The 16,619-nt window shown below is 43.5% G+C and overlaps 1 protein-coding gene across 4 annotated transcripts in view; it reads left to right on the top strand.

The window, feature by feature from the left end:
• The window catches only part of NKAIN4 (sodium/potassium transporting ATPase interacting 4), a 52,261-nt gene that overhangs the window by 32,014 nt on the left and 3,628 nt on the right, over positions 1-16,619 (top strand). For 2 of the 4 annotated variants that reach the window (XR_015703071.1, XM_087750320.1), the window contains exons 4-6: positions 2,685-2,882; positions 10,624-10,684; positions 13,825-13,909. Coding sequence is in view for 3 of the 4 variants with exons in the window: in XM_087750320.1 (XP_087606446.1) it covers positions 2,685-2,882; positions 10,624-10,684; positions 13,825-13,909 (344 nt within the window). In the remaining variant the exon portion in view is untranslated. Of the gene's footprint in view, positions 1-2,684; positions 2,883-10,623; positions 10,685-13,824; positions 13,910-14,002; positions 14,308-16,619 lie in introns of those variants that run through there. The other 2 variants (XM_087750318.1, XM_087750321.1) reach the window with 2 other exon arrangements.

Raw genomic sequence — 16,619 nt, 5'->3', positions numbered from 1 at the left:
TTCAGAACAGTGTCTGTGTGAATGCAAGGGCATCCACAATCCCAGTGTGCAATCAGTATTCATTTTACATCTGTGAGATGGATGGCTCATGTGTGCGAGTCGTTGTGGTGCTTTTAGAATCCATATGTGCTCAGTTTTTCCAATCTGTTCTTAACTGAGATTTTTTTTTTTTTATGGAGCTGGAGCATGATTGTAGGCAAAAAGCAGTGAGTGCTGTTTAGGACCTACTGTTCCTCCACCTGCCCACCTCCAGCCCAGCTCCTGTTCTGCTTTTTCAGCCTTAATTCACAAGCAAGTGCAGCTTCTGCAGCAAAGTTAAGCCAGACCCAATTCTATAAGGACTGACAAGAGGGAGATTCAAGAAGGAAAGCAGCCTGTTTCTTACTTTGCCAAATACACATAGACACTTCTGTAAGGAGTAGAGAAGGTGCTGAAGGGGCTCTTTGCATCAGTGAGGCAGAAGGTTTGGGAAGGCACCATCTGTGAGCCGGGAGAGGGAAGCCCTGGGGACCGAGGTTAAGAGTAGATCCTGTGGTGCCCTGTGGAACAGCTTTGTTTCTGTGCTAACTGGGGGAAGCCCCAGGCAAAGAAACAGGAATTGAGTCCTTTTCTGGAGAAAGATCATTCTTTCCTTCCCTACCCAAAGTGGCAAGTGGCTTGTGAGAGGGAGAAGAGCAGAGCAGCTTGGAGGGCTGGCTGTCTCCAGGAGGAAAAGCTTTTGCTGGGAAAGATCCATGTGTCTCAGAACATGCAAACTTGGGAGAGAAAGAACAAGCTTTGCAGAAAAGATGTGATTTGATGGATATATCTGTGGGCCACTGAAGAGCAATGCCCAGCAGAGGGAGCAAGCCAAGGACTCTTGTGCCAAAATTGTGAGAAGCTGGAAGAGAAAACTCTGTAGAAATGTAAATAGCACAGCACCTTGCACTGTGTGCGTTATCCTGGAGCTGCCAATCTAATAATTACTCCCCATCGCCTTTAAAATGCAGACAGCTGCCTTTAAACTTCCAACTGTTAATAGAGTTTTCCCTATTGTCTTTGCTATTCAGGCTGCTTTTGCACTGGTGCCATACTTCATCTCCGTGCCTTCTTCCATCTACTGTAAAACACATCCCATCTGTTGTGGTGATTATGTCAGGAGTTTGGCAGCTGTCTTCTCACTTAATTGTCCACATTTCTTAACATGTGCTTTGTGCAGCATATTTTAATAACAGCTCTGCAAACTGTTTTTCAGTATCTGTGGTGGAGTGGAGGGTACCTACACAATGTGTGTAGTGGGGCACTTGGTTTCTATTCACAGGCTTTCTGGCTGGCATTCAAATTTTCTGCTCTTGTAACTCAAATTTGCCCCTGGATACAATCACGAACACAGAAAAGTGTATCTGCAGGACTACCTGGCTAGGCTCCCTGGGTTGGCAGTGGAAACAAGTCCTTCCTCCAGAGGGTAATTCAGAGCAGGAGCTTGGATTAGCTGCTCTGAATCTGTTTTTCCCTCTTGACTCTACAGGGAGCTGAGGCAAAGGAGCTGCCACGCGAGGTTTCCCACGTTAGGAAGTGTGACCACCTTTCCTACAGGGACTCTGTAGGGCCCTGGCATGAGCAGTGTGAAGTAGCATGTGGATAGGTGCTAAAGCTTTTAGTAATGGTTAGGTGGGGTGTGTATATCCAGTACCCATTTCTACTCTGTAGAGAGACATAGAGTCTCTGCCTGAGAATTTTATAGTCTGTCCTTCAGAATAAAACTTCCAACCCCTCGCCTTGTTTTGTGGTCAAAAGGGGTTGTTGATTCCACATCAAAGTGACCTGAGAGGGCTGCTGGGGCACCCAGCACTTAGCACTCATCCGTGAAGTGGTGCAGCTGATCTATTCAGCCAGTCCCGAGTTTGTCTTTTACCGTCTGCAGGGAGGCTTTGCCGTGTCCTTTAAGCTCAAAATCCCAAAGCTCTCCCGGGTACTCCAGCAAGTACCGCTCTTTTCTCAAGTGCGAGGAAAGTGTTGTCATTCTGGTATGCAACCAGGTGCTCATTTAAAACTCCTGCACTACTTGTGTGGCATTTCACTATGTAACCCCCACAGTGGCATGGTTTAAGCTATTGAACTAGCAAAGATGAGAATAGCAAAACAAAAAGCCTCTCTTGGGGTAGAGATGATAAGGAATTGCTGGGGAAGTGTTTGCAAGAAGCTGCAATCATCACTGTGAGGTCAGCTCAGCTGGGTTATCTGACCGAGGCTGGCAGTGTGTCGGGTCAACAGAAGACATGGAAGCACCATATGTAAAGAGTGTGGAAGGAAATCGGACAGAAATGGTAAGGGAACTTGTTAGATGTGTTAAAAGCTAGGAACAGAGGAAGATCTGTTGGGTTTTGAAACTCACTTTAGGGTTACGAAGTTCATATTTCTCAGTCTTTCTGATTTAGAAGCTGCTCAGTCCTGCTTCTGAAGTGTGCTACATGATGGTGAAAGAGCTTTGTGGAGTGCTGCAGGACTGCCTCAGAAATGGTTCCCACCACAGAAAAACTTAGAAGGAACATAAAGCCAATGCATTTTGATCTGTGCTATCGTTTCTTGAGGGTGGGAATCTTAGAAACTTTAGTTTTTCCATTGATTTTAATATGACCTCCATCTGACAGCATATCAGACACTCTTGTAGTAAATGGAGATCTCTTGGCAACTTTTCTCTTTAGGACAGCGAACTCTTGACATTCAACATCTCGCGGCACCAGTCATGGTGGAGTGAAAATGGTCCTGGCTGTGTACGAAAGGAGGCTTCAATGTCTGGCATCAAAGGGCTGGATAGCCATTCCTACGTCTCTGTCATAGGCTGTGCCCTGGAGTATCGGTACATCGAGGTCATGCACAGCTCCTTCCAGATCCTGATCGCGGTGAGTACATCGCTGAGAGCGCTGCGGGGTAGCAAGCATTGAGGAGACGCTGTTTGGTTTCATTTTTTTTCCAGGCAGAAATTTTCCACCCCGTTTTGTATCAACTGATTGCAAAAATCTCTGTACGTGTTCGTTTGTTCTCCTGTTCTCTTATGAACAATATTACTTGAAAGAATTGGAAATAGATGCCAGCAACCTAACATCTGAAGTAATGCATCACATGCAACCGCACAATAACAAATCACTCTGAATCCCTGTTGGGGTGTGGAAATTCATGTTTTGGCAAGGACAGAGACCCTTCTGAAGAAGGATTTCTCTTATTCCACGTGACTTAGTGATGGGTGACGGAGCACGTATGTGACATTTGTTGTGAAGAAATAAATGGGAGAAGACCCTTATCTCCAGAACATGAAAGAAACTTTAAGGAAGCAGAAAGCAGCTAATTTTCTTTCTGCTGACACCTAAGATATATGCACTAAATGTTTTCATCAACTCTTTCCTCACTGGAGTCTTCCCCAGGCTTTTTAAAGTACTCTGCAGTCATGTTCACTGTTAATTAATTGTTTCTCACTTCTCTGTGAAATTAACTGAAACAAAATGTCCATTGTCCCCCTTACTTCATCAGTACTCTTGCATTTTGTAGCCACATTAGAGTTAGCAGCCCGCATCTTTCTAATCTGCTTTGGTTGTTACTTTGTGGTTAATGGCTTTAAGCACAAATGGACGTGGACTTGTGAAACGTTTCCATTTCAGCTTTCAGTTTTGGCTTAAAAAATAAGGGTAACTTGCCATGCTTAAATGTTAAAGGATAACAAATAGAGAAACTCCAAGCTTCTGGAGTGCCAAGGACTTCTCCGCACGTTTTTGGTACAACTTTCCACTGTCTTGATCCTGCATTTCCTATTAGCTGGGAGGATCTGTGTGACCCAGTGAACCACGGGGTGGGGGAGACTCGGACCCCCTTCTTGCCCTGTCACAAAAAAGAGGCAGAAGGAGAAGCTCCTGTTTCCTGAGTTGGGTGGACTCCCTGGCGTGTGTGCTGGCTGTTAATACGTGGTTAGTTCTCCTTCAGGGAAAATGATCTGCCTTAAACTGTCTGAGAGCTGCTTCGATGCAAGTGTATGAGAGAGGCAAACCTATGTATCCAGAAGAATAGAGCCTGTTGTCTTTTATAAAGGACTGTTAGCTGGAACAGGATTGATGCTGCTGAGCTGGTGCTGTTCCTGAGTTTGGTGAAACAACTGACAGACTTTGAAGTCAGAACATCCCTGACTTTTAAAGTGCAGAAGTATGTCAGTGTGTTAGCATCCTTCCTGAACGCCTGAGCTGGCACGAGCCCCTGTGCCCCAGGCTGGAGGTTCAGCCCACAGACGGTCCTGAGTTTGTTTGGAACAGACTTTTGTTTTATGGCAGCTTACTGACTTAGGCACGTGGCCCCGAGCTAAGTGATCACACCGACATATAGGAGTCGGTGTCTCTGGGAGTGTTTTCTCCTTTGCTTCTTCCCAAAAGCACATGACAGTATTCTCTGTGCATCTGCAAAACACCACAAAGGGCCAGATGGGGAGACAGAGGAGGGAACTATAAGATAAAATAGGATTCAGGTAAATATTTTCTCTTTCCTGCTCCCTGAGACTTAAGTTGCAGTGGATTTTTTGAATCCTAAACCTTGGAAATGAGGCTAAAATACTTGTATTGAAGCCCCAGGCCTGTAACTCCTGCTGGCTCAGAAATGCTCATATAATTTTGTCACATGGTGGGAGAAATGGAGCTTTTCCTCTCGGCTTTGCTGAGGTAAGGCAGAAAGCAAACCTTTTCACTTTCTCACTCAGACCTTGCCTGAAAACAGTCAGCCAGTTCTCCCCCTCTTTAGTCTCTGAGGGTCAAACTCTTTGATCCCTGCCAGTATCTTTTTCTATTCTTTTTATCTCATTTGAAGGCAGATTTTGTTACAGGCTGCTGTCCTTCCCAGAGCGCCTGGCAGGTACTGTGCTGCAGACGGGCAGGGAGACTAGATCGATAGTACAAAAACATGACTAGGAACTTGAAGGCTCAGGGGTTGCAGCAAGGGATGTGACCTAGTTCCCTCCTTGTCCGCTGCGCGTTTGAGACCGGAATAGTCAGTTCCCTGTGAAGAAGGGCAAGGGACAGGCAAAATTGTGCTTTCTGTAGTTTTTTGTTCTGCCTAGTGGTTTTTGGAAGTTGTGGGGTGGGGGGGTTGTATTTTGGTTTTTTTATTCCAGATAGGGCAGTGTGATATCCATGTTCTTTAACTATGCAGTACCCAGCTGTGGAAATCTTGGTTGTTCTCTGGAAATGCCAGTTCCTTCAGGCTGTTGAGGAACTGTCGTGTGCCGTATTGTGTACTTGGGGTAAGGCTCACTGAATTCGATCTTGCATGCCAAAGGAGAGGGAAAGCAAACCTGAACCCATATGGTGAGTGCAGTGTTGGCTGTCATCCTGACTCCTGCTGACTATATTAGCCTGCTCCTGGGCATACATTTGAAGATACATAACGTCTCAGTCTGCTTTTGCTCAGAGCTTGTCTGTACTCCTTGAAGGCAAAAGCAACTCCTTTAATCTGGAGCATGATCAAACTTGGGCATATCAGTCACCATGCATGATACAAGTAGCTGTAGGGCCCAGTAAAGCATCTTTCTCAATGCTTTAGCACAGAACACATTGGAGGAAAAACCTTATTGTAACAACATCTTAAAGTCTGTATTGTTGTAGAAATGTCACTATAAAACTAATCCTACCAACCCAATTAGGAAATGCAACAGCAACTAGTTTGTCAAGAAAAGAAATCTGCTTTGGTTTTTTCTTAGCAAGGATTCATCCTGCATCTCCCCAACTTGCCAGCCAGCAGGGAGAGGACTGATTTCTAGTTTTGAAATACCTGGCATAGCTCTGGGCTGTCCATATGGTAGTTTTGGGAGTGGGGAGGGTTAGGCTTTTCCTGAGGCTCCATTGAATGGGATGGAAATTGGAACCCCAACCGAGAGAACTCATTGCCTGCCTGTCTGCTGTTTTCGCTCAGACTGACAGGTTGGAAGGTTCCCAGGAAGGCGGCAATGCACGCCTTGACAGCAGATGTTATGTGAGAAGCAACGCACAAGAGATGCTTTGCTGTTGGCAGAAGCTAGATTTTCAGTGGTCATAATTGCATCCAAAGAATAAAGCAGGTCAAGGAATCAAAGGATTTTGATTGCCTCTTTTTGGCTATCTGGTCACAATAACTCTTTCACGAGCTGGCTTTTTGCTTTCTTGTAGCAGAGATGTCTCATTCACCCCCTCTCGCACTGATGAGAGCATATACACTTCATTAGCTCTGAAGTGAAACCTAGAATCCATCTGCCCTGAAGGAGGAGGCTCTGCACAATTCTCTGTGGTGGAAAAACCAATGGCAAGTTTTTCTATTGAGAGAAGAGTCGAAGAGCCCAGAATCTTCACTAGGACAGATGTAGACGAAAACTAAGATTCTACACAAGCAACAGTAACACCTCCTAAAATTTGCCTTCCCATCCTTCCCGGATTTTGCATGCTCACAGCCAGCTGGTCCCTTTCTGTAGCTCTTGCTGTAGTTCAGTCTTTCTGGCTCCAGCACTTTAGTTCAATGCTGCTGTTTTGGTGAACACTTTTCAACTCGCTATTAAAAAGTTAACTTCAGATGACGGAGGAGCAGAGGGATGTACAGACTTACGTTTTCCTCTTTCCCTTTGGGCACACTTGTCTCTTCCCGTCTTTCCTGCTCTGTTCATTTGCCTGCAGAATGCTTGGGACATCCCAGCTCCATCCTCTGTTGTTGGGCAGCATGTGCATTCCCAGGCTGTCTGACAGGCTGACTGAACACACCTGCCTACAACATGTGTTCCTAATAAAAAGCTTAATTGGATACTTCTGCAGCCTGGAGGAAGCTGGTACTGAACATGCAGAACAAGCAGAGAAACAGCAGCAGAGGCTAAAGCCCAAGAACATTCTTTGGGGAATTAGAGCAGTAGCTTAGTGTCATTTTACATCAGTGACGTTTTCCCTCCTCTTCCACCTCCCCTACATAATTTGCAAAGATCTAGGAATTACTGCTATTTCCCTGGGATAGTAGAGCTTAAAGCCCTCTTTTGTATTGAAATCAGCAACCAAAATGGCACTTTGAGCAAGAGTGAAATTACTTCCAAATTCTTGGCCTCTGTGAAGCTTCCTGTTCTATGTTAATTGCTGCTAAACTTGGTGATGTTTGGGAGCTTGATACATCTTCATCAAGGATGCAGTCAGAAGGGAACCGCTGGTGTCTCCTGGAGTCTGCTCATCCCACACACTTGCAGACTCTTCCAGTGAAAAGAACTGGACAACAGGAGTGGCATTTCTCCTCTGCAGCTGTATTTCATTCGTAATTCATGCAGAAGGTGAGACATGGGGAGTCCCAGGAGTTCATTTAATCCCTGAGGTGATATCTTTGATTATAGTTTAGGTCAGCCCATATAAAAATGCAATTCATGTTTATGTTGTACGTCTCTTCCCTCCTTGCTACTGAAACTCTCCTGTTCTGGCCAGGTCAGAAGACCAGCAAAACTTCTTTGAATAAAAAGTGTCATTAAATAAACAATTTTTTTTATTGATGAAATTCATGTAAAGAAGGAAAGGATTATAAAGTCAATAAAAAGTAAACTTTAAACACTAAGCAGGTAATTTTGAAACAAAGCCAGGAGATGGAAGAAATAAAAAAGAAAACCCCCCACTCCAGTGGAGCTGGAATTAGGGATTTAGGGAAGTTCACTTAATTCACTAGCTTTCGGTTGGTTTGTTTGTTTTTCTGAATGTGAAAGGTCACCTTAGTCATAAAAGGAAAAACGTACGGGGTGAGAGGAATGATTGGTTGAGGGTTATAAGGCATTAATTTCTGTGCAAAACAAACTTCCCAAGTCAATCTTACTGCTTGGTGCTTCTGAACTGTGAACAGTTTTCAGAGGTTTAATAGGTTCCCTGTGACAGTATAGCTGATATCGCTCATGCACTCTGCCCAGGTAAGTCATGTTTACTGGTAATACTAACAGGAGTTCCCTGACACAGGTATCACATAAGGTTTGTGTGCACGTGTTATGGAGTATAGTAACAGTGAATGGATTTAGGGCTGCCACTTTGTATGGCTGCTAACCCACAGTTCCTACTCTGCGGCATGATGGAAAACCTGGGGAAAGAGAAAACCATCCTAGAGTTCCCTTGGAATCAGGGCACGCGTTCATGATACATCTTTCCTGCTTGGATATTTGTGTGTATGTAAATTGCATGATTTGACCCTATATCCTGTAAAAGGCTGGATCTTCAAACTATAAAAATGCTAGAGCAAGTGCAAAGAATGTGTGTAACCACACTCCTAATTTGATCCTAGGGTGAGAACAAACGCCCTTACGGCGGCGACCAGAGCGTGCGGACGGGCGGTTAGGCATCTCAGTGAATGCTGGGACGGCTTGGAGCTGAAGCACTCTGGTTTTCCGAGAGCATCCATCAGTGTTCACGCCGTTAGCTGCCACAGCCCGGCTGAGGAGCGCTGACTGCGGCTGTCGCAGCCCGGCCGGCCCGTGGCGCAAGGCAACGGGAGCAGCCGCGGGGGCTGCGTCAGCACCACGGCCAGTTCCCGGGCCGGGGCCGCAGCCCCCCGAGCTGCCCCCAGCTGCCCCCCAACTGCCCCAAACTTCGGAAAGAAAAAAAAAAATTCCCCGGGTTTTCTGTTAGCACACTACAAGTAATAGAAGAGAAGAAAAATCTCTGATTATTCTGATTTTTGGGGTGTGTGTTTGTTATTGGTTTTGGTTGTTTTTTGTTTGTTTTTTTTTTTTTGGTCTGCCTTTAAAAAGCAATGGTTCTACTCAGAGGCAATTCTAAAAGTCAGTAGGTAAAATTAGATTGGGCATTGTGTGTGGCTTTGCGGTTACCATCATGCCCAGAAGGAGAGAGAGAGATATAATTTTTTTTTTTTTTCTGTATTTAGTCCTCTGTAGCTCATAGAAACTTAGTATGAAGCAGCCCCGGTTTCAAAAATGCAGAGCAGGGGAATGAGTGAGTGCACAGAGCGACCTCTCCTCCACAGAGGTACTGGGACACGTTTCCACAGGGCTCACCCAAGAAGAAAGGAGAGAGATGGCTTGTCTTTCAGACGATTACAGAAAATTGTAAAGGAAAGACAAGGCTTAGTGATGCTACAAAACATTCCGTTTCCTTCCAACAAGGTGTGTTTTGTCGGGGAGAGCTTGAGAAATCACGAATGCCTTAACTCCCCAGTAAAAATCTCATTATCTTGCCTTTTGTTTTCTGGTGTGATGTATTTTTCTGTCATATTAAAAATGAATGGACTCTACTTTTCAAGGCCTACCATGCATCATTCTGTCTTCCCTTGGAGTGAGTCACTGTGTGTTACATTCCAACCCTTGTTCAAAAGAATTGAGTTCACAGTGGAAAACAATTATGTCTCACAATAACTTTACTAATACAGTTACTGTCAACCACGATCTCGCTAAGTGGGGTGTTAGGTAAAGATGTAAAATGAAGGACGGAGAGGATATTTGATTAACAGGAAGAAGGCAAAGCAAAATAAAACCCTGCTGGATGGAGAATGCTTAACTCCCATAGTACCAGGAGTTTGTTTCCTTGTTCAGGCTGAGTAACAACTTGCTACTGAAACGGAATGAGGCAGTTCTGATGTTTCAGGGCTTCTACAAACTACCAACTAAGGCCAGACCCGCCAGGCTACTTTAAATTGCTTTTTTAATGTTCACTCTCGTTTTCTGCTGTAAAGACTGCTCTGAGCAATGGGTTGACACGAGGGCCACACCACGCCAGGACAGCTGTTATTTGAGAGGCACCTTATTTCACTGCTCCTTCCCTGCTTCTATCTGGTTCCCAGGAGGGGGCAATTTACTGCTCGCCTATGCAATCTCTGAATTAAGAGCACTGCTATCGTCTTGTCTGTTTCTCACCATGCTCTGGCCCATCTACTTTGCAGGCCCAATGCTTGATTAGCCCACGCAGAAGTGTTTATTCTCCAACGATGGAAAGAACCTTAGAAATTGTAGAGCTAGATTAAGACTGGGATTTCTTTCCAATGAATGTTTGATCTCCAAGCCTAAGTTACTAAAGATTTCAGTGGCTCTGAACATTTCTGCCAGTACATCACCGTTTTTATGGTTAATTTTCTCTCTCATCTGCATAAAAACTACTCACATCTTGTCAGTGGCTCCTACACCAAAGTCATTTCTCTTCCTTTGCATGCCCCTTCTGACAGCAATACAGAGCTGATGAGTTCTTGTCCCTGGACCTCTGTTAATAAAACCTACCCCTGTATGTCTGTGTGTCTGTCCTGTACCTAGTCGTCTGTCTAAAATGTTACGTAAGGCACTCTCCTGCATCCTCATCACTTCTTAGAGAGAGTAAACTTAGCACAGAGCTTCAATGTCAACGAAGCGAGCCCGTGTTCTTGCCAATCGTTCTGGCAACAGCAGGCTGCTACTCTGAAGGTGAGGATGGGTCTTGCAAGTTTTTAGTTTGGACCTTTGAGTATGCTGCCAGCAGTGTCTTCCCTTAAGCCTACACCTGCACCCCCTGCCTCACAGCAAATATGACTTGGCCTCACCATTACAGCAATGCTGCCGAGTTGACAGTCAATGTTGGCTCTTGAAGTTGTGCCAAGTGGGTTTTGACCAGTCTCACAACATTGATACTAAAATGATTTATTCTCTCTGTTTTCCAGCTGGTGGGCTTTGTCTACGCCTGTTACGTTGTTAGTGTTTTTACAGAAGAAGAAGACAGCTGTAAGTATTTATCAACAGATCCCCTGGCAAAGGTTTTATTAAATTTTATTTCTCTCTCAGATGTTTGTCTATCAGGACTGAGTTGCCATCAGACTTCTATCTCTCCATCTATGTGATATGGCACTGCCTACCTTTCGAGGATCAGCTATTTTTACTGTGAGGTTTTTTCCCCCACGTCACCATGTGCTAGATGCTGTAATTCTGCTTTCAGCCCAAAAAAGCTTGTTGTTGGCTACTCACTCAGGCTAGGCTTTAGAGAAGCTGGGCAGCTTCCTCTGTTCTCAAGTTTGTAAAGCTTAATACCACCGAAATATTACCATTGTAATTAGGAGTACCTACAACAAAGAATACAATCCGATACTCAAGTAGGCCACCTGCTAAGTATCGTATGCCACAAGCCGAGGATGAAGCAGAGCGTGAGATTTCTTGCCAAGAACCAACCTGACCACTTAATTTAAAAGCAGAGGAAGTGCTGTATCTGAATTACAAGAAGGAGGAAGGAGCTGACTCTCTCATGTTTGGTATACAAATATCTTAAGAGTCATGGCCTATGTCAGAGAAGAGCAAAGACTCGGAGGAGTCACACGGGTGGCTGGGTCTGTGGGATCTATCCAGATATCTATAACGTGGTCCTGGATTTCCTTGCCCTTCTAAAACTCCCTTTGAGAACAGTAATTTTGCAAACAAAAGAATGGACGCACAGGGTTCACATCAATGTGAAGTCTGATTTCTTTGGCAATGCGTTGCCTTTCTGCGTTTGAATTCTCAGCATGTTTGAATCAGTAAAGTCTTGCTGAAATCAATGGCTCTAGGACAGTTTACTCCAGGTAAGGATCTGATCTGAAGGATTTATATCCAAGTATCACTTCTTTAAGACATTCATTAGGTTTGTGCAAGTAGCTTTGTTGTTTTAAAGAGCAGCTGTCTCTGGATTTTAGCTGAAAAACAACAGCTTTGAACTGAATATTTGAAAGTATGTGAAGAATGTTGATTTCACAGGAGTGAGATGAGATGCATTTGCTTATCTGACTTGTCCTCCTGTTTTTCTGTTGCTTCCTCTGTGGCTGAACTCATTCTACCGACTGTATTGATCATTTGTTTAGAGCTTGGCAGTGCACTTAGCGGAAGTGCTACATCATAAGTAATATTTTAAAAATTACCCTATAGCTCTTCTATTAGCTGAATAGCTTGAGTTCTGAGCCCCTTTTGAATATAGTAATAACTTGACAGAGCTCATTTTTATAGTAGGGATCTGTTAGAAGCGGCAACCACATGGAAGGAAGCATTATCTAGAAAGGCAGAGCTGTTAATTTCAAGATACATATTTTTTTTTCCACCAACAAATTCTTTTTCCCTCCCAGTTTCCCAGCTTGGAGTTAAAATGCCAGCTTGAATAATTAACAATGACAAACCATCAATATTTCACACTCACAGTGGTAGATCCTTCCAGTGACCTGAACAAATTTGACCTGCATTTTAATTTTCTCTTCCATTTGTGGTTTCCTTTAAACGTGGCTTTGATATGCAGCATGAAGTAATTATAAGTGCTGAGGCACATTAATCAGGAAGCTCATACTAACGTGATTTTCATGAGAAAACACAGCAGTAGGGATCTACTCACGCTGAACTGTGGGCAAGAATATTTTACGTGTGCTAATGCACTGTAATATATTGCAACAATGAACCAGAATTAAGATTTTTTTTTTTTAAGTGACTTGGGTGCTCAGATGATAGGACTTTGGTTTGTTCCAGGTACTAAACAGTTACTGAAAATTGCAATTCTTTAAGGTTTCCTAATTTAAACATTCCACAACTGAGGTAATATAGTTAGTATCTGTTTCTTAAAACTGCAGACTGTCTTGATTTTAGAATACTCGAACATTTTCAAAAGTGGCTGAGAAAAGGTCAATTCTCACTGGAACTGCTGGGAGTTATCCCGCCAGTTAACTTAGAACCTCTACAGAATTTGCCCCTTAACTGACAGTTGTTCCAAAGTCACAGGATCAGCAGGAAGCTATCCATTAAGATGGAATTTGCGAGAATATGTTGTCTTTGGGTTTCTAAATATATTTGAAGAGTTTTTTTTTCACTTCCAATATTTTTAGTAAATATTTCTTCTATTGTTTTTTCATTAAAAAAATACCAAAACTCTTCAGCTAAAATTTAAAATAATAGTGCCACCTTCAGGAAAGAAAAGTAAACAGGCATTTATATAGTTAATAAGACTCTCCAGTTATTTTTTAAATGGCATTTGAACCGGATAGCTTTCACACTTCCAAACAAAATGTACCAACTTGGCGCCAAAAAGTGGTCTAAGCTGAATCTATTTTAAAGGTTTTTGCAAGGTCTGCTAGGTCAGTCACAAATCACACCACATCCTACCCCTACTGACCTGGCTGCGTTGGCCAGCTCAGTAATACAGACTTGGCCTAATTTCAGGGGAACTAAGAGAGACTTGGAAAATTCTTCTATGGTTACTAAGGGAATTGTCACTTAGAACTTTCCTTGTTTAGTTACATTGCCCTTATGTGAATACTGGAGAAGGGAAGCGTTGTTACTATTTGTACACAATTAAAAGAAATTGAGTTGGCAGAGGAGACGTGAAAAATATCAGAGGTATTTGCAGTTTTCCAGAGCTGCTGTTGTCTGTCTGGCAGGAAAGACAAGTGGGGCAAGAAAATTCCCACTTCGCTATATAACCTTGACAGGGACTGCTGTGCTGCCAACTTCTCCGCTGGCATTCACTCGCGAGCCATTCCCCAGCGTCCTTCTTTCAGCACATCGCTGAATGGCTGAGGCTTTGTCAGCTCAGTTCTCCTGTGAAGTCACAGCATGGTGGCGATATCCAAGGAGGCTGAGGGAGGCCCTCTTGTTTTTCTGGAGTCCTTTGTTAGCTCTCCGCTTTAAGTCTTGTGCTGGCTGAATCTCCTCCTTGGCACACTTGCCCATCCTAGGAGATCCTGGAAAAGAGGTCTGTACAAGCAGAGATTTCCACCAGGCAATCCATACCTGAAAAATCATTTTTCTGTTCTCTCACTAATTTTTGTGTTATGCCATGACATGCACCAACTTTCTCTTTCATTTCCTTTCAACTTTCTGGCCATGTTTGTTTATTTATTTGAGTTTTGATTTTTTTTCAGTTGATTTCATTGGTGGATTTGATCCATTTCCTCTCTACCATGTCAATGAAAAACCCACCAACCTTTTGTTCAAGCAGACATACCTGTAAGTATCATCTCCTGTGCTAAGAGGCTATGCATGCCTCTTTAGTTCGATGGCTCAAGGGTGCCACAGGTTTGGGTTTTTTCCTCCTTGCAGGTTGATTTCTCCAGTAGGCTTTTCAGGCATGGAAGGAATGAACAAGTGGACACCAGAAGGGGTGAAACTGCCTCTCCTTAGCCCCAGGTTGCCAGGGTGAAGCTGGTGTTGCCATACTTGGCTTATGGCAGCGCTGTTTCATAAAATTTATGCAACATCTAGTTATTTAAGCTGTATTTTAGCTCTGTGGACAGTCATAACTGAACTCTGACCTATACATCCATGCAATTTTGATCACTGGCCATGTCTTTGTCATCCTCCAATAATCTTCTCATGGTAGCACCACAAAATTTGACTCTGTCTTGGGTATGAGGTCTCCCTGTATCTGCTTGTACTTCTAAGGAACGTGTAGGATACAAAGCTAACACACCAGTGAATTAAATTAAACCAAGCATTGGGTGGTTTGTACGCAGGATGGCACAGGTTTGCTCTTAAGGTTTCATTTCTTATTTTAAATTCTGTTGCCTACAAGAACAGAGGCTTCTATGTGTGGGGCATCCCAAGAGTTCAGCTGAGAGCAGGGAGCAGAGAGGGGACTTGTCCACAGCAGCTCCTCTCATACCACTAATAGAGATCCATTGTTGAATTCCAGCTTCTGCCCTCTGATGATCCCCTTCCCACTGCTGAAGGCACAAGATCACACTTTCATACAGTCCACTTAAAAGCTGGTTCATAATGAGATTCTCAAACATAAAGGCCAGTATTCTCTGTTTAAAGCAGCAATAAGATCTGAATTTTCGATACTCCTTAAATCGAGCTGCAAGAAGGCAGTTCAACGCACAGAAATTTTTTCAAGCAGCTGCTAAGGGAGGTGGTTTTTGGGAATAATGTTACCAGAGAGTCCTGCCAAAAGAAGGATGTGAGGATGGGGGAGAAAAGTGGGGCTGAGGGAAGAAAAACTGCCCCCAAATAGATTTATAGATGTGCCCCTCTAATGTAGTATGGACTTACTACCCACTTTGTCACTGCAGCACAAGACCAGGAGAACAAGTCATTTTTGCAAAGCAGTTAAATTCCCTGTAACTTTGGGGTGCAATAGCATTATTAGAAGGGATGCTACAGGAGATTAAATATTGATTTCCCTCTCATTTTGTCACAGTGGGATGGAATTTTCCGTAGTCTGCAGAAGCTGTGGATCTTTAAGCAGCTCCCTGATTTACTAGCTTGATACAGCAGCGTGCTGAAGAAACATCACACTTTGCCAGTATGGGGCTTGGGCTGGTTTTTTCTTAAAATGACAAATTCTGCTTGTGAAAGAAGCTAGTACTTATAAATGAAGTTTCTATATGGGGAGATTGTAATATGAACAGAAGCTAGGAACGCAAAACGTCCTTACAACGGTCTCAGTAAGATGGTAAGCTACTAATGAAGTACACAGATAACCTTGTTGTTCTTCAGTTCCATTCTTCACCCCATCACTTATCAATTGATAGCTTCTGCCAGCACAATATAATATTATTTTCTGGCCAATGGGAGATGAAAACAGCTGCTGAGCAGTAGATAAGCTGATCCTCTACAGATTTCACAGCAGCCACCAAATAGCAATTTTCATTTATTTGTTTCAGCCTAGCTCTTGCCTTTCTTCCACATGTATGAATGGGAATGAGAGGAAGAACGGATACTTGATTCCCAACTACTGATGCGATGGAGTTTTGCAGTCTGGGGCACTGAGTGCCAGATGCCCTTGTCCTGCTGTGGAAATCATTTCATGATGACTGAAGGCATTTTCTTTTTTTATATCCTGTTCAGGAAGATGCAAAACAACAAATACATCCAACTTCTTTCAAGTTTAAATTTATAGAACATCTAGGGGTCAGGAACATGGACTTTCTGGTTTTAAGTCCTTTTTGTTGAAGGAAATGCTGAATGAAACCAAATCTATTCTACAGCTACTGGCTTAGAGCTAACTGCAACCACGAACTTTCATTTTAGGATGGCATCACCCGATTATCACTAGTTAGCTGCTCTCCTGACAACGCACTCGCCCTGTTTCCACAACTCTCTAATAGGATCACTTTCCTTCATTTCCTAATGGAATTTTCCTATTCACTCCAGTTTTATCTGTCCTTTTCTGATGAGATCACACTCTTTCCTCTCCTCCCAATGTGCTGTTTCCCTTGTCCTGGCTTGCATTTTTCCCTAGTCTCTCATCTTCATCTCTCCAAATTTATGAATTTTCATAGATCTGAAGGCCCCACAGAACAATGACATTGACCTAGACTGATGTGCACAGGTTAAGTCCAGGACCAGCCCCCATAACCTCTGTATCAAGCACGGAGCCTATGAGTTAGATAACTTTGAAATATGCTGTCACAGTTCAAAGATATTAAAGGGAGACTGCTGTGTTCCTTGGCAGCCTGCTTCAGTGGTTATCAGCTGCTAAATTCAGTATTCAAAATGTACACGCAACTTCTGGCCTTCAGCTTCCATCCACTGCACTGAAAAAAGTTCTTAAATACCTTTGCCTCCTACTAGGAGGAAAAAACATCTCCCCAGACTATTACTGAGAATCGGTACTTCCAGACCACAATCCAGTTATCGCCTCGCTTTATCATGGTAATCTACCGACCTCCTTGACTTCAGTTGCAAGTCTCCAGTTAGCGGAAAACCTCACAAG

The sequence above is a fragment of the Nipponia nippon genome, unplaced genomic scaffold (assembly GCF_047370975.1).
Source record: "Nipponia nippon isolate SJK-2023a ecotype South Korea unplaced genomic scaffold, ASM4737097v1 scaffold_13, whole genome shotgun sequence".
Lineage (NCBI taxonomy): Eukaryota > Metazoa > Chordata > Aves > Pelecaniformes > Threskiornithidae > Nipponia > Nipponia nippon.
Note: the sequence above shows the minus strand (reverse complement) of the source record. Positions and strands in the feature narration are given on the sequence as shown.